The sequence below is a fragment of the Sminthopsis crassicaudata genome, chromosome 3, assembly GCF_048593235.1.
Source record: "Sminthopsis crassicaudata isolate SCR6 chromosome 3, ASM4859323v1, whole genome shotgun sequence".
Taxonomy (NCBI): Eukaryota; Metazoa; Chordata; class Mammalia; order Dasyuromorphia; family Dasyuridae; genus Sminthopsis; species Sminthopsis crassicaudata.
Window position 1 is genome coordinate 562,772,938 of NC_133619.1, and position 18,258 is coordinate 562,791,195.

The 18,258-nt window shown below is 36.7% G+C and overlaps 1 protein-coding gene across 2 annotated transcripts in view; it reads right to left on the bottom strand.

Annotated features, from left to right (window-relative positions):
• The window catches only part of HTR2A (5-hydroxytryptamine receptor 2A), a 58,527-nt gene extending 45,007 nt beyond the window's left edge, over positions 1 to 13,520 (bottom strand). The window contains exons 1-3 of one of the 2 annotated variants that reach the window (XM_074304731.1): positions 13,108 to 13,520; positions 11,859 to 12,278; positions 9,592 to 9,792 (exon numbers count right to left, since the gene is read on the bottom strand). In XM_074304731.1, the coding sequence (XP_074160832.1) occupies positions 9,592 to 9,792; positions 11,859 to 12,270 (613 nt within the window). In that variant the 5' untranslated portion in view covers positions 12,271 to 12,278; positions 13,108 to 13,520. Of the gene's footprint in view, positions 1 to 9,591; positions 9,793 to 11,858; positions 12,284 to 13,107 lie in introns of both variants that reach the window. The other variant, XM_074304732.1, reaches the window with a different exon arrangement.
• Positions 13,521 to 18,258: the final 4,738 nt, after the last annotated feature.

Genomic DNA, 18,258 nt, shown 5'->3' on the forward strand with positions numbered 1-18,258 from the left:
CTTTGTAACATGTTTCTTATATGTCCCCTTTTCTCCTCTGAAATTGCAGCCCTTCTGGTTCATGCCTTCATCACCTTATACCTGAACTAGTACAATAACTTGCTGTTTAGAGTCTCTTAAGATTCTTGTCATTGTCTAAGCTATTTTCCACTCAGCTGTCAAAATGATCTTCCTAAAATATTATTTCACTATTCAATAAATTCTAGTAACTTCATACAACCTGTATGATCAAAAACATAATTTTCAGTTTGACTTTTAAAGCTCTTCATAACATTTCACCTTTATACTTTACTAGATATCTTATACTTTGGTCAAAATTTTTTTATCATGATCATCCATTAAACTTGTGCTGCTGCTCCTCCTCCTCCTCCTCCTCCTCCTCCTCCTCCTCCTCCTCCTCCTCCTCCTCCTCCTCCTCCTCCTCTTCCTCAGCATTAACAGAATAATAACAATAACATCCCAACTACTGCTATTCAATAGAAAAAAGTATCTTGTTGACTTTTACATCAATCTATTGAACATTAAATATAAATACAAAAAGTGATCAAAGTCTTGCAATTTATCCTAACACTATTTGTACTTGAACTCTTTTGAAAAAAGATGAGAATGAGATGATAATAATAATACAATCATAGCTTATATTTACAAAGCTTTTAAAACTTTGCAAAGTACTTTACATGCTTTTTTCTTTAATCCTTGCAAGTAGCTGATGAAATAAATGCTATTATTAGTATCATTTTAAAGATAAGGAAATAGACACTTAGAAAATTAAATGACTTTCCCAGGTTCATACCGTTAACAAATATCCGAAATAGGAACTGAATCCAAGCCTTCCATATTCAATTTTTTAAATTAACTATCCTGTCCTTCTAAATATAAGGGAACAGAGCAACGGTTGCTAAGAATAGCAATTTTTTAGACCAAATCTAAAAACATTAATTTAGCTGTTTTGTATTGTCAATATGAGATCCTAGTCCAAATCATTAAGAAAAATGACTAAAAATACTATTTTCTTTATGTCCACCCAGCTAGTATCATTATTGAATCAAATATGATATGACCATTTTACTTAACTATGCAGTAAAGCTTATTTATACTAATGAAAAATTCAATTTCAATATATGTGCATATGTGTCTGTATAAAAATTCTTTGGCATACAAGCCCTTTATAAACTTACTCCCTTACATTTCTAGTATTTTTACATCTTATATCTCCTCACAATTCTCTTTTGATACCATTATATTGACATCCTTGTTCTTACATGAAACAGGGACACTCTGTTTCTGTGGCATTTTCTTTCTGTCTCTCATGCTTGGAATTCTTCCTTTCTCACCTCTGCTTCCTTGCTTCCCTTTTCCCAGTTCTTAATTCTAGTGTCTTCTCACCATTAATTATTTTCTTTTTATCCTGTACATAGTTCGTTTGTACATATTTGTTTGTATGTTGCCCTCTCTTATTTTGATTTTGAACTTCTTTCTTTGTATCCCCAGTATTGTGTGGTGTCTGGACATGTATCAGTAGACTGATTGGATGTCTGAAATGTAACCACAAGAAACAAATTATTTTTACTTTAAAATTGTATGAAAATGTCAATTTTTTATAAAAATTGCTGATGAACATCACTGTTTACCTAGTTATTGAATTACCAGGAGATAAAGGGCTGAAGATTATTTCTACACAAGATCAGGAACTTGAAAATGAATCAGGCTATATAACAATGTATCTCAGTGGGAGATTTGGTTTAAAATCCTCACCTAGGTCAATACATTTTCAAACACTCCAAGGAAAGGAGATAGAAACTTCAAACAAGAAATGGTAGTGTTCATTTCACTGGATTTAATGCAATGCACATAAGAAAAACACAAAGAGATTTAAGAAATAATTACTGGGTATTTTTTGCATAAAATAATCTGGTGCAATGGGGATTCTTTGGTAGGGGAAGAATGAGTTGTCCGATTCCATTACACAAATACATAGACTCTTCTGAATGATTTGATAAGCTTTCCATACATTTTTTTGGTTCTTTTTGCTTCTTAGTGATGTCACCAAGGACTATACCCCTCTTCCCCCACCCTTTCAGCTCATTGTTTATAGCTATAGATTGTGTATGTACAAATATGTTAGTGTATGCATAAATGAATATAGATTTTAAGGCCATATGATATATAGTAGAGAATTTAGAGACCATCTATTTCATCTTCTTTGTTGTGCAGGTGAGAAAACATCCATATACGTCTGTTTTTAGATATTTTTTACATATTTATGCTAAGTTGATGAAACATTTTATTTAACATTATTAATAAATTCTTACTAGTTAATAAGTTTCTGCTAACTGAAATTCCATTTCTTTTTCTTTGTATTAAACTGATTTCTCTTTCCTTCTTAAATATTTATTGTCATAGACTTAATTTAAGCCACTGTTAATTTTGAAGGGAGAAAGAATTACTGTTTAAGATAGTGAATGCTTGATTGCCCATGGTTAATAAGGGTCAGATCAAACAGGGAAAAATGAAAGCCATAGAAAATCAACTAATCTCACTAAATTTAATGGTTTCAGTATTTTCCCTCAACAGATCTTAGAAACAAAGAAATAGTCTGAGTGATAAACATTGATCTTGTTAGAGTGGAGCAAGGAAATGATGAAATAGCAAGTAGTGGGAAGAATACTAAGGTAAGAGTCAGCAGACCTGGATTAGATTCTCAACATTGCAAATAAGTAGACCTTGGAAGTCATTTGACTAATCTGCACCTTGGTGGTTTCTCTTCAGCAGAGTGAAAGTGTTGGACTAGATCTCTAAGGTTCCTGTAGATTTTTAATAAGCTATGCACCACTATTTAAATGGGAGAAGAAAGCACCAAATATACTTGGGTGATCTCTTGGTCTTTGGGCTAGAGGAGAGATGAAGGTGGTTGTTTGTCCTTTGTTCTCAAAGAGGATCATGACATCAAGTAAATTAGATTTAAGTGAGGTAGAACTCTGCAGAGTCACTTGCCTCACTTTTCTCTCCAGAGCCATCTGAGTCCAATGGCCAGAGATAGATCAGTTGAAAGAATATACTCCGTATTACTTTGTTGCTCTTGTTTGTTCTTTGGTCTCGAAGAGGACTATGACATCAGGGAGGTGATACTATGACATGTGAGTGAATTGGATTTAAGTGACAAAGAAAGCTGTGCAAAGTCACCTTGTTGCGGGTGTAGCCCCTTTAAGATTCCTTGTCTGATCTACATTTGGGACAAGATCTGGTCAAAACCACCTTTTTGTATTCCTAGGGGAAAAGATCCGTATCTGAGCCAGTTTGGGCTGTACCCAGCCCCCAGCTGGCTTGGGTTTCCAGCCCCCATTTGATACAAGATCTGGTCAAACTAGTTTGGACTTATACCCAGCCCCCCCCACCGGATCTGAGCTGGCTTGGATAACCCAGCCCCCAACTATCTGAAAAGCCCACCAAAAATCTGGAATCAGCCCATAGGCTTCTTGAAGCAGATAAAAGAGCTAGAATCATCTTTGGTCAGAGATTTGAAAGATGCCAGCCAAGATGCTTGCATCAGACTCTCTGTCCCTGCTGCTTTCAGTGTGTATCTTACTCTATCTAATGCCTTTTACTAACTAGGCCTTAACCTTGCTTCCAAACCTGGCAATAAACATCTTTTTACCCATCTAAGTTTTCGGCCTGTAAATTAATTTACAGGGGACTCTCGCCACCACTAGACCTGATTTAACTTTGTATCCTTGCGCAGAATCCTAAGGGGATTGCAGGGGAGCTCCATGTGACTTCCTGTACCCCAAATCCTGCCACTAGATCTCAATATATCTCATTATTAGGTATTTACCTCATCATGTTACCTCATGATTTGGTTCATCATGTACCTCATCAACCTCTCTTACTTTTCCAGAACCATCTGGGTCCAAGGGCAAGATAAAGGTCAGGACAATAGGGAGATGGCCCTGGATACAATGAGAGATCTTGGACTTTTTAAGCTAAAACCATCAACAGGTCTCAGTTTGACTAAGGCTATATCCATGCAGTGATTAAGGCTGGGTGGCAATTGAGGCAAAGAATGGCCTCTTTCACCTAATTAAAAAAAAAAAAATCTAAATAAATAAATAAATAAATTTGGGCAGGGGGGAAAAGGGGAAGGCCCTCAGGCTTTCTGAGCAAAACAGAAATGATTGCTGTTTACATTCACTTTGAGTCAATCAGGACCCAAATAATGAGATGAAGCCCTTTCTGGGGAGCTTGGATCCCATCACCTCCCATCTTCTCCATCAGATTATGATTCTATCATCCCTCATATTTCTATTTCCCTCATAATTGAGGATTTTGCAATCAAACGGGGGAAGACACTTTCACTCTGCTGAAGAGAAACCACCAAGGTGCAGATTAGTCAAATGACTTCCACAACAAGGCAAAACATCATCTCCCTAACAGTGGTTATCCTATAAGGCTTTGTTCTTTTCTTCTTTCTTTCTACTCTATCATTTAATTACCTCATTATGGCTCAGTGATCATCTCTATGCAGATGACTTCCAGATCTAGATATCCAATTCTAATATCTTTTTTAAGCTCCAATCTCACATTACTTGCATTTTCTTGGTCATTTCAAACTTGATGTTACAGAAGCACCTCAAATTCAACATATCCAAACCAAAACTCATTATCTTCCCTCTCAAACCCATTATTTTACCAAATTTCTCTATTTTTGTCAAGGATACCACCATCCCTTGGTCACTTGGTTTGCAACCTTGATTTTGATTTTTGATTTTTTCACTTATCCCACATATCCCATTTCCAATTTTTATCATTTCTCTCTTTGCAATAATTTTCTCATCTTTTTTTCCTCTACTACTACATATACCATTCTAGTTGAGACCCTTATCATCCCTCACTTGGATTATTGTAATTACTTATTAATCAAGCTCTCTAATTCATTCCTTCCTTCTATCAGCAATACAGCTGCCAAGGTGAATTTTTAAAAATCTAAGTCTCAGCATATCAGCCTCCATAATCAATAAGCTTTAATGACTGCCTATTACTTCTAAAATCAAACATATTATCCTCTAGCATATAAATTCTTCACAATCTAATCCCATTTTACATTTCCTGCCTTCTTATATACATCACTTTTTTCATATACTTTTTGGTCAATCTAAACTGGCCTTCTTGTTGTTCTTAAAATGTGACATTGTTTATCCAAAACTAATTTTTTGTGCTAATCACCCTTAATTATCTTCACCAACTGGGTTATGGCCACAGGTTGGACTAATTTTCCTTGATGATAGAGCTTCCCCCATTAGTTTTTAATGAGTATTGTTATCATGGCTATAGAGAACATATGAATTTAAAAAACAAACAACCCAATAGTATGTGAATATAGGCCTTTTCCTCCTCATCTCTATCTTTTGGCCTTCTTTTATTCTCAATCAAAGTCCTATCTTATGCAGGAAGCCTTTTTCAATCTCTCATAATTCTAGAGATTTTTCTCTGTTAATTATTTCCTATTTATTCTGCATGTAGCTTGTTTGCACATATTTCTTTGCTTAATAAGATTGTGAGCTCCTTGAGAGAAGATACTGTTTTTTGTCTCTTTTTTAAAAAATATTTCCAGCACTTAGCACAGTGACTGGCATGTAATAGGTACTTAATAAATGCTTCCTTGTCTAACTATTTCCCAGGATATGGAAAAAAAGTTGGATAGTAAAGCTGAGTAGCTATCTGTGATCTTTGAAAAATCATTGAGAAAAAAGTGTCACAGCAAACATCATCCTTGAGGAAAGAGAATAGATTTCCTAAAACTATAGATTACTGTGTTTGGCTTTGAATCTTTGCAAGATTTTGAAATCTATTGTATTATTAATGAGATGTTTTGTGAACATTTAAAAGGGGAACTGGTGAATAGCTTAAAGCCAGTATAGTCATTCATGTTATGTACTGTAATTCTCATACCAGTTGTTTTGGACAGGGTTGCTAGATTATGGTAATGGGGCAGTGGGGTTGTCATCCATGGAGGAAAAGTGTGGCTACATGGGTCACACCTGACTCTCCTACAGGATAGCCAAACCCAGTGCTTGTCTCCAACAAGACCACCCTTTTACTCATGATCACTAACAGTCCCCACTCTACCTAATCACTTTTATACCTTGGTAAAGGCCTCTTGTGACTAAATCCCAATCTTTTCCCTTTCCCACTGGGTGTGAACCCTTCCCAGATGCCCACACTAATAGCTTCCCAGGTGAAATTCCTCCACATCTCTGCCCTAAGATCACTTCATGGCTCTGGCAAGGGGAGAGCTTGCTCTAAATCTTGGGCCAGTGAACTGTGAATAGGAACCTTCTCTCTTTTCATTTTCAATAAATGTGTGAATTGTGCAAAATGAACTGACATGGATGGATTCCAAATCTGGTTCACAGATTCTGTTAGATCATTTTGGCCTCCAGATCCACTTTTCCAAATTTCTGTATTTATGTGGAGGGCACTTCCATCTTTCCAGCCATACAACTTCACAACTGTGGTGTCATCTTCAACTCCTCAGTTTTTGCTTACTTACATATCCAATCAGCTTTCAAACATTTTCTACCTTCTTTTTTACCTTCACCATATCTCAAATTCATCCTCTTCTTTTTTCTCCCATATCTAATACCCTTGCTTGAGTCCTCATTACATTTTTTTTTTTCCTCATTACCTCTTACTTGGATTATTGCAGTAGCTTTGTAATTGGTTTCTCTTTGACTCAAGTTTCTCCACCCTCAATACATGTGCAAAAATGAAAAGTGATTAAGATGCCCTTCCAAGGATAAACTCACATTGGCTAAACTTACTACCATGTTGCTAACTCTAGTAAGCATGTGAGGCAAAGTAGAGTAAGGAGCCTATCAAGAACTCAACTAGCTAGGTAGTGCAATGAAGCTGAGGATGACTGATAATTTGTAGAGGGATTCCTGATCAGTATGGGTTGAAATTCAGGACCTGTAGTGTCTATTTCAAAGCTAATTTTCTACAGATCTTTGATTTGAAACATGGTCTACTGAATGACTAAGGCAGCTATCTCACTATAATCTGATTAGATCACAGTTGGGTATCTGTGTTAAGAACTGTGTTCAGTTCTGAGTGCTACATTTTAGAAGAAATATTGACATGGCCAGGCTACTATGATTGGTACAGTGAAGAGACTAAAAATGACATGTTATGTGAGACTAAATATAAATAACTGAAATATTTTATCTATAGTAGACTTGTTGGTGATATAGTTACTATGCTGAAATATTCGAAGATTGTTATGGAAGAGGATTTGATTTATTTTTCTTGATTCCAATGGGGAAAAGTAGGACCAATGAAATGAAATACAGGGAAGCAAATTTTGGTTTAAGATAAAGAACCTTCATATAATTAGAACTCTCAAAAAATAAAATGGGTTGATTTAGGAGGTAGTGAATTTCTGTCGCTGGACATATTTAATTAGAGGCTGGATAACCATATGTCAGGTCTGTAGTGGAAGAAACTCATTCACAGCTTAAAGATTTCTCTAAGTCCAAAATTCAAGGATAGCTGACTAATGCCTCTGGACTGTCAATAAGTATCCAAGCACGATGCTTTGCACATGGTTGGCACTTAAAAGAAGCTGTTGAATAGTTTGCCAAATACTAGTCCAAGTAAACAATATTAAAACTGCAAAATCTTCACTGCTCTTACATGGATCTCCATGTTGCAACAGCTCCTCACAGCCTGATAATAAGAATGCTTATTCATTTCCTGAGAGCAAACATGGCATTTACTAATGGGGTGGGGAGGGAGAATAGGCCTGTGACTCTGAATGAGGAAAAGTGGATTCTAGAACTAGATCTACTTTTAGTTAATTGCTAGACTTTAGGCAAATCCCTTAATCTCATAGGATTATAAACTCAGGCTAGAAGGTATTTTACAGGTCAACAAATTCAGTCCCTCTCTGAAGAGCAAAATGAGACAAGGATCTTAAATGATGTTAGGCCCAAGATCAAGACTCCAATCAGAGCCCAAGAACATGTACATAGTAAGTGCTAGAGTCAAGATTTGAACCTAAGATTTTAGCCAACAAATTCCCAATTAACCCAATACATCATATTGCTTCTCCCCATGCTTTACTTTTCAATCTTGTCAAATGATGAGCATACATAACTAAGTCTAATTCTCAGAGTGTATATAAAAACAGAAAAAGCTTTGCAAAAGTTAAAATGTGCTATAGGAATGTAAGTTTTATTTATTCCCATGAAACCCAAACAAAAGAGGAAGAAAAAAAGTTTGATTGCATTCAATTTATTTTAACTCATTACCTGATTTTCATTAGATCCTTGGTTTAATTTATTCTAGATTACAGCCATGTAAGCTAGGGTTTATTTCTCTTCTTAGATTTAAATTGCCTATTTCCTTAGTGTATATACACAGTCACTCCAGGAAAGATGCAACATCACCCACTGACACATTTTGACGTTCTAAAACAAATTAATCTCAAAGAATCCTTAGCTAAAAGCTAAACATGCTGAGAAGGTATCTGTCAGCAACAAATGACTAATAACCATGAGCTTTTCCTTTCTCTGGACATTCAGTTATGATGAGTGATCAAGGGTAGTCTACTGTAAATACATGAGATCATCCTAGCAAATGTAGTACTCTTAAAAACCTCTGATGTGTTGTGTGTAATCAGAAGGTAAACAGAAATACTCAGATGCATGGAGTATGTGGCTGGAAGGGATGTTTGACTCAGCCCCAACACCTCATTCCAATCCCACCCCTTTTAGCCATTGTTAGAGCCTATTCTTAGGCTAGAACTACTATTAACAACACTTTGAACATCATGGATATTTAGCAGATGTTGAGTATCTTTTTGATTTGGTTCTTGTAAGTACCTTTGGTTTGGAGTTGTAAACTGGAGGAATATGATGAAAAGTTTATAGCATATGTATGTATGTTTGAATATATGTATATAATATGTACAACTATGTGTGTATATATATATATATACGTTGACATGTAGAATATAACCTATTGATTGACATGTAGACATATAGAATGTTGACATGTAGAATATAATCTAATGATTTCTTCAATCTAGACAGCAACTCCCCATGAAGAAATTCTCAGCAATTGTTCTGAAATTTTGCTCAGGGGCATTAAGAGATTAAATAACTATACAGGATCACACAGTCAAGGTATGTTAGAGGCAAGACTTGAACTCAGGACTTCCTGCCTTTCAGGAATTTACCTTTCCATGCTGCTTCTCATTAAGATATTTTTCCTTATGTAGTATATTTAAGTCTACCAGTAGAATTTAATCTTCTTTGGGGAAAGAATTGTTTTGTTGTTTGCAATTCCTGTGTCTAGCACAATACTCCCTGAAATATAAAAGCACTTAATAAATGCCTCAAGAATTGAATTGTGTTGTCCGTCCTGCTATATATTCCCAACATTTTGGAAGTCATGATATTATTACATGATATAGCAAACCAAACTATACATTTTTGAATGTCATTTTTTTAAAAAGGGCAATCAGTGTATCAAGTGTTCTGGCAAAACACACAACTGCAACTTGGAGACAGATGCAAGAATATTCTCACTTACCTACTGATATGGTCCAAACAGCAATTATTTTCAAAAATGCCTTAGCTCTTGAGTTGAAACGACTGTGGTGAATGGGGTTCCGAATAGCAATATAGCGGTCCAAGGAGATTGCACAGAGATGCATGATGGAGGCAGTGGAGAAAAGCACATCCAAATAAATCCAGACTGCGCAGAGTTTTGTGGGCAAGGGCCATTTGTACCCTACAATAACAAAAAAGGGTCAGCATGAGGGGGGCAACATTTATATGCTAACTAGGTGCTTGTACACTCTAAAACTTGCCGTCTCTGTTATTCAAAGCTATGGGAGTATGAAAGATTTTTTTTTAAGCTAAATTGTTTAAATCAGTTTTATCAGGTGATTTTACCCAATTATTAATGGTTTCATTCATATTAAGAATTCTCGAAGTCATGTTGAGGCTTGGGAAAGGCGTTAGGTTTCTGTGTGAGGTGCAAAGTTGCAATGACTGCTTTTATATCCTATCATGAGATTACATACCTCATGATAGACCAGAAATATATTCAGAAACTCTCCCTAGTGTAAAAATACTCTCGTGAAAGTGCTTGCGTGAATGCTCAGAAACGTAGGGGCTGTATATAGGACGCCGGCCTCTCTGGTGGACTTCTGCTGAGGTTTTTTGGGCAAACAGCCCAAATCTAGACAGGAGTGCTGTTGGTGTATGATAAGAAACCCACATTAAGCCGAATTGCCTTTGCAGTTTATATGCATATATATGAAATATGTGCATATATATATATGTGTGTATATATATATATGATATGTATATATGGAAGTTTAAAAAGGGTCTTTCAGTCCACTGAGTGACACCCCCAAAGAAGGCGGAACATAACTGGGTGAAAAGTATCCAGCCCGGTATTCACCACAGCATCAAGTGGTGGACAGAGAGCAGAGGGAAAGGATTGCCGGCATAAAACCACCAGAGGACGCTGCTGCCCTCTCAAGTGACGACCTGTTCCCGGCTCTCCACTCATTTACTTAGACAGTGGAGCTAGCTGCTTATTCTTACAAATCACGTTGATTTCTCGGGGCGCGCTCCCGATCTCCCCACTCCTACCCGCAGAGCCTGCTCTTCACTCATCCAGAACTGGTCCCTTCCCTTCTTTTCTCCTTCTCCTCCTCTGTACTGTCTTAGAATAACCTCCAGGCTGGTGTTCACCTTGGAGTGGGGCGCAGTGGAAAGAGTACGTTCATTTCTTACTAGTTTCCGGGGGTGTAGGCCGGGCCGCAAAGTGAACTTGTAAGACTTTTAGCGAGAGAGCCTTCCCCCATGGTATGCAGGCCGGCCCCTTCACTTCCTCTGCTCCCTATTTCTCACAGGTTTTTTTTTTTTAATCCCAGTTGTGCCCTAAAAATTGTCCAGAAAACACCTCTAATTGGGAACTCCTTCCTAACTTCTCTTTTTAACCTTTATTTGGCTGTCAGTTTGTGTGTGTCAACTGCCTGAAATATTTTTATTTATTTATACCTAGCTGTATTACTCATCTTCCGGATAGGGTATCATGTACTTTCCCAGCAGAAGCAGTCCAAATGTTTGCAGACTTCACAAATTTGACTGTTTCAAATGCTGTGAATCCTTATCTACCTTCACGACAATTAACCACTGCACAATTTATGTTTTAATATGTGCACACATATTTGAATGGCTGATGATCTCATTGAAAAGTGCACAATCAAAAAAAAACTTCCAGGGAGAAAATGATTAAAAACAGGAGTAATTAATTTTATTCTAATAGACGTTTGCATATTTTAACACAGAGCTCACTGCACCATTAACGTTTGCTCTGCAAATGTTCCAGAGTAATTGGAAAGCTTTGCTACATTAGAAGCGCAGAAAACTGGGTGACAAAGATAAAGCTCTTCTATCAGGAAGGATGGAATGTTTTCTGAGGAAGAATTCGAAAGACCAGAAATCAAACAGATTCCTAATGAGAGGAAAACCATATGTCATTGCTTTATGATAGCATTGGGACCAATACAAAACAAATACTGGTTTAGAAGCATTAAAACTTAGAAGAGTTAGGAAGAAATTATATATACTTATCCCTTCCCTTATCTTCCCCTTCCCATATGACTTAACATCCATATTAATCAATGTTTCCTGGACTACCAGAACATGAGAAAGATAGTTCTTAAGCATGACTATTATTTCTCTATTTTTCTCTGATTCATATTGGATCCCATGGATACACACACCCTTCATGACCAGTGTGTGAGTGAGTGTGCATCAGGGAACACAAGTGACACTCACCATACAAGATGGTTAATGTTGACACTGGCATCACCAGGAAGCCCAGCAGCATATCAGCAATGGCAAGTGACATCAGAAAGTAATTGGTGGCATTCTGCAGCTTCTTCTCCAGTGTGACTGCCATGATGACAAGTATGTTTCCAGCAATGGTGAGAACAATCACTATAGCTGTCAGCAATGCGGGCCAGTTTTTCTCTGGGAAATGAAGTAAGGAGTAACACGGGGGCGAAAGGCCACCTTCACAGGAGAAGTTTGTGCCATTTTCAGCATCCACAGTCCAGTTAAGTGCATCAGAAGTGTTATTCTCCCCAGAGAGGAAATCAGATTTGTAGAGTCTCCTATCAGGGTTTAATTGTATTAAGGAGTTTGTAGTTGGGGTCACAGAGCTATCCTCTTCCACAAGAATATCCATTTCTCAGCCTGAACTTTGCAAAGAGGAAATGTGAAAAAACAAATAAGCAAGTTATAACCTCTGGCCACCATTCATCAATTTTTTTTTTTTTTAATCTCCACACTATGTAAACCTAAAGTAATGGGCTTTGACAGTGGGTTGATTTGCCCCACCCCCTTCATCATTAAAGAAATTTTTGAAGAACTGATTGGAATGACAGAAGTATGTGGTTGTGATTTTTTTCTTCTACAGTCCCAAATCAAATCCACTAACAGATATATTTTGGTTGTGGTGTGTGTGTGTGTGTGTGTGTGTGTGTGTGTGTGTGTGTGTGTGTGTGTTCCCTTTTAACAAGGTTACAAAGCAGAATGAATTTGTAAAACGGAAAGTGAGAATTCAGGCAGAAAAATATGCTTTGAGCAAAAAAGTTTTGTAACTACCCAGGCTCCCTCATTAGCTACATCTTATTCTGTTGATACTGTTGAGTGCACTATATTAAACACAGTTGTATTAATATAGCTCCCCCAGAACAAGGCTCTGTACTTTCTACCTTAAACCTATTGATGAAAAATACATCTAGTGTTACCCTCATTGTAATTGGATATGTTTTTGATTATAGTTCTCATGCCATATTAAACTGGATTGTCACAGACTTCTATTGGCAATTTCAGCATGGACTATGCCTTTCCATATACAAAAGAGAAAGAAAGTCTCCGGTACCGATTACAAGGCAATTGGCCACACTAGAAATACTAATTGTAATGACTGCCTTTTAGCCAAGCACAGCTTCACACTGGAAGGCAAATAACATAGCACTAAAAATAGTTTTCAGCAATACAGAGCATAATGAAAACTTACATGAGGCTTCAGAGTCCAGACATTAGATGTACTTGGTTGTTCTTTGACTTACTGGATCCTTCATCCTCATTAAGCCAGTCGGTAGCCCTCCTCTCTTTAATCCTTCACCCACACAATATGATGGTAATTTGATTTCAGTTTTGCTGACTTCAAAATTGCATGTTAGAGGGAAGCCAGTTGCTGTGCTGTGGACTCCTCTCTCTTTCCCGTCTGTGAGCCAGTCAGCTTGCTTCCTTTTGCCTTGTGCTGTTCCCTCTGTGAGCCATACATTTAGCAGTAATACCAGAGCCCCTTGCAAAGTCACACAGAAGAAATCACACTAACTGAAAGGAGCTGTCTCCACCAAGGGATCACGGATTTCAACAGGAATGGAATTCCTTGCAGCCTGTCTTGTTCAGTTCATCAGACCTCCCACTATTTAGATGTCACAAACTGCAAGGTAGCAACAGAAAAGGAGGGCAGACCAAATAGAAGTGTTTTTTTTTTTTTTTTTTTTACTACATGTTATTTTTGGAGAGCCAGTTTTTTTTTTTTTTTTTTTTTCTTAAAGAAGATAAACACTAAAGATTGCCATTTGTAAAGATTCTCTGCCCTGCAAGTATGCACCACTATGCTATTTTGCAGGGTGAAGGTTGAAGGAAAAGGCAAATAAAGCTAAGAAAATGACTTGTATTCAGAAAACTACATAAATCAAAAGATTTCATCTTTTATGATAACCTTATATATAAATAAGCAAATTAGCTCAGAGTAACCAAATAGCTATATAATCCAGCTAAATGATTAGTTTTATTTCCATTTATTGTGAAGAATTTATTTCTATCAAATTCAGCTAGTATTTTTCCCATAGAGATCTACACTATCTGGAAAGAAAATGAACAAAATGGTCTCCTGATCATTAGTGCAAATGGTATAGCATTTTTCTGAGAAAGTGCCTATTTTGTTTAAGAAAAGAAATCCTTTTACATCTTGATTTCTAGAGAAAGAAGTCTTTTAAAAACACATTTCAATTTTATAGACCAGGAAATGGATACTCTCCTGAAAAATCAGATTGAATCAGAAACAGAGCTGGGAGCAGAATCCAGAACTCCTATCTATTGCTTTACAGATCAGACTTCATTGCCAATGAATTCCATCACACCTGGAAAGAAGAAAGATGTTGAGAGAACCCTGTGATTGAAAAACTAGCTGCTCCAAAGCTTCCTGCTATATTTTGGCCATATGGAATGTCCAAAGTATAGTGTGAGCTTATACAAGAGAAACCCAATTGTGGTGATTTCAAGCTTTTTGCCTAAAACATTATTATTTAAAAAACTCCAACATTAAATAGCTTATATTTATGTTATGATTATTATGAGCCAGGCACTGTTAAGCACTTTACAATTACTATCTCATTTGCTCCTCATAACAATCCTGAGAAGTAATTGCTATTATTATCTCCATTTTAGAGATGAGAAAACTGAGGCAAACAGTGGTTAAATGACTCAGGGTCATGAAAAGCATCTGAAGCTGAATTTGAACAGCCAAATTTCTGATTCCAGGTCTAGTGCCCTGCATACTAGGTCTGTGTAACCTAGTTCTGTTGTCTCATAAGTTAAGTGAGGGGATCAGATTAGGTGATGTTGGAAGTCCTTTCCAGCTGTGTATCTATGAATTCTATGATACAATCTACTCATCAGATGATGTTTCAACCAGATTGAAATGAGCCTAGAAAGGAGGTGAAATAAGGAACAGTAGCTCCCACAGAATCAGAATAATGACTCCTTGAAGAAGAATATACCATTTGAAGGGGATGTGAAACAATTGGGTCACTAATTCACTCTTGGTGGAATTGTGAATTACCATTTTGGAGAGAAATCTGAAATTACGCTCAAAGAGTTATTAAACTTGCCTAAATCCTTTGACCCAGCAATTCTGCTACTGGGTCAATGTCCAAAGATAATGAAAAAGAAGAAAAAACCTTATATGCTTTAAAATATTTATAGTAACTTTTTCAATGATGGCAAAGAACTGGAAATTATGTGGATGCCTGTCAATTGGGGAATAGCTAAACAAGTTATGGCATGTGGTTGTGATCAAATTCTACTCTGCTATAAGAAAGGTGATCTCAATAATAGAAAACTGTGAGTAAACTTGCACAAAAATTAAAGGCTAAATGAGCAGAACTAAGAAAACACTGTATATTACTAAGTAATAACAATATTCTAAAAGAATGACTCTGAAAAAAATAAAATTTTCCCTTAAAAAAAAAAAGAATGACCTTGAGTTACTAAGTCATTTTGACTAGTATAAATAGCAAATTAACTACAAAGACCTGTGAGGGAAGATGCTAGAAATAACTGATAAATAGGAATATATATATATATATATATATATACACACACACACACACACATATATATATATACATATATATATATTTATAATTTGTGTGTGTGTATTTGCATCTTATGGTAGCCATCTTTAGGGTGAGAGAAAGGAAGGGAAGAAAAAAAAGAAAAAAGAAATTTACATGATAACTATTATATATTTAAAAGGAATAACAAGTATATAATACAAGTGCAGTTTCATGTATAGTCATTTTTTTCCTATTCTGCTATGTTATGATAATGCTTATTTTATTTTTTAAGTTCAGAATAAAATAATTTTTTTTAAAAAGGAAAGAAAATGTCTTGCATAAAGTCAGCACTGAGCTATCAAGCAAAATTTAAATATCTAATAATACTTTATTAGGACAAGCGTAATTTAAAAAGATTAGACAAACAAAAAACATTTCAAACCTGAATTTCTTTCTTCCCCTCATTTAGATTTTACATTTTTATATAGTAAGAGAAAAAATATCAACCTAACAATCTAAGAGTTATTAAAACTACAAAAAAAAGATATGTACAGCTTCTTTTTCAGATTCAAGGCAGGGTATCTTGATTGTCCTTGAGGAGTTTACTGTAAAAGTATTGAATCCAACTGGGGTTGTTTGTAGTTCTAGAGAAGTAATTTCCAAAGTAGGAGTCAAGGCATTATGGGTATTAATATTGTGACTCTAAGGGGACTAAGGCCTAACACCAAGTGGTATATGAGCAACTAGCTGGAAGGTAGGAAGATGAATTGGTTCCCATCTTCCTTGAAGTAACTCGTTTGGGGGTTTGCTTTTAACATATTCAGTCCCATTCTTATTTCCCAACACTCCCTTACTCCCACTTGTGCTAGCTTCTAATCTCTCCTCTACTTAGCTAAGTGTCAGGTAGTCAGGGTCATAATGCCCTGTGACTTGTCATTCTTAAGAGTATCTGCATTTCGAAGCTTCTATTCCCCATCCCTTTCTTCCACAAACTCTCCCCCATTATTTCCTCACCTCCAATCATTATTTCATGGCTTTGGCAAATACTACTCAGTTGGTGGGACAGTGGGACAAGATAGCTGGGTTTGGATGGGATATGACAAATCACACATCTCATTATATGAATTTCCCCTCCCATTCACACTCTTCATGACTTCACTATTACTATTTAGGGGCATGAGTATCCTTCTAATGCCCTTGCTATCATCTTCAATTCCTTCTTCTCCCTTACCCCTTTTATTTAATCATTTGCTATATCTTAATAGTTCTACCTTTTCATTTCTCACATCTGTCTCCTCTCACGAGAGCCAAACTCTCATCATGTTTTGCCAGGGACTATTTCTAATTGGTCTGACTCAAGTCTCTCTCTACTCTGCTCTATTCTCCACAAAGCTGCAAAAGAGCTTTCCCTAAAATGAGTCTTTTTAACATCACCCCCTTTCTCATATAAATCCTTATTCACTCTAGGATCAAATACTACTTCATTACTGTTTTATCCTTTTACATTTCTATTACTATTTTCTTAATATAGTTGAACATTAAAGATTACTGTCTGTAGGTAGATGAAAAGTCCCGGATGCCTACCTCAATGAACTGTTGGGAGTAATGGGAGTGTAGTGGTACCTGAAAAGATAGAAACTCCTTGCTTTCCTCATCCTAGAAGAAAGAGGGAGTCAAAATTTCTTACAAGAAGCAAGAATTGAGCAGCATGGTTAGGAGAGGATAGAGTTCCTCTGTAGTGTGATTTAGAGAACTCTATTGCATACTTTTGGGGGGTAGCTATTATGCATCAACTCCATGTAATGGAGTCACTTTTTTAGCTTCCCTATCTTCCTTTGAGAGAGTATCTGTTCCAAAGCTTATCTCTGTTTCTTTAAAACTCATATTTTACATTACTGTTTACTTACTCTCAGTAATCACATATCAAGATAATATTGTGGTTAGCTCAATGCATGACTGATTTGTATGTATTTCATTTGCTCCGAGAGAGCTGTGAGGGAAGTTATAGTTGGCTACATGGAGAGAAGGAAATTTTTTTTTTTTAATTCTGGGGGATTTCTTCCTCTAGGGATTCAAAGTTAATCAAAGAGTTGTTACTGATAAATAATAGTATTAGGATCCCATAAAAGCAGGTATAACTAGAGACTGCACAGAGGATATGTATAACTTTTCTGCCTTTCTTTTACAGAAGTCATGTATCAGCTAAGATTTGGACACTTTTGGAAATAGCAGAGCAATATCCATATTGGCCACTAAGCAGGAAGAGCACTGAGTCAATGGGCCTTTAAGAAGGGAATGACTCTCTTCCTCCCTCCCTCCCTCTTTCCCTCCTTCTCTTCTTTGATTCTCCAGGTGACTGGGACTTCCCATGTGTTATGACTGGATCTCATGCAGACTAATTTCATTAGTTTAGGTCTAGTACTGGAATGAAATGAAACAACAGTTAATAGGGAGAAGTCTTCTCAACCCATAGCAAGGGAAGGTCATTCAGCAGAGATAGTTGGTGAAAACTTCAGCTGTTTTCTTGAGAGAGAGAGAGAGAGAGAGAGAGAGAGAGAGAGAGAGAGGAGAGAGAGAGAGAGAGAGAGAGAGAGACAGAGAGAGAGAGAGAGAGAGAGAGAGAGAGAGAGGAGAGAGAGAGAGGAGAGAGAGACAGAGAGAGAGAGAGAGAGAGAGACAGAGAGAGAGAGAGAGAGAGAGAGAGAGAGAGAGAGACAGAGAGAGAGAGAGAGACAGAGAGAGAGAGAGAGAGAGAGACAGAGAGAGAGAGAGAGAGAGAGAGAGAGAGAGAGAGAGAGAGAGAGAGAGAGAGAGAC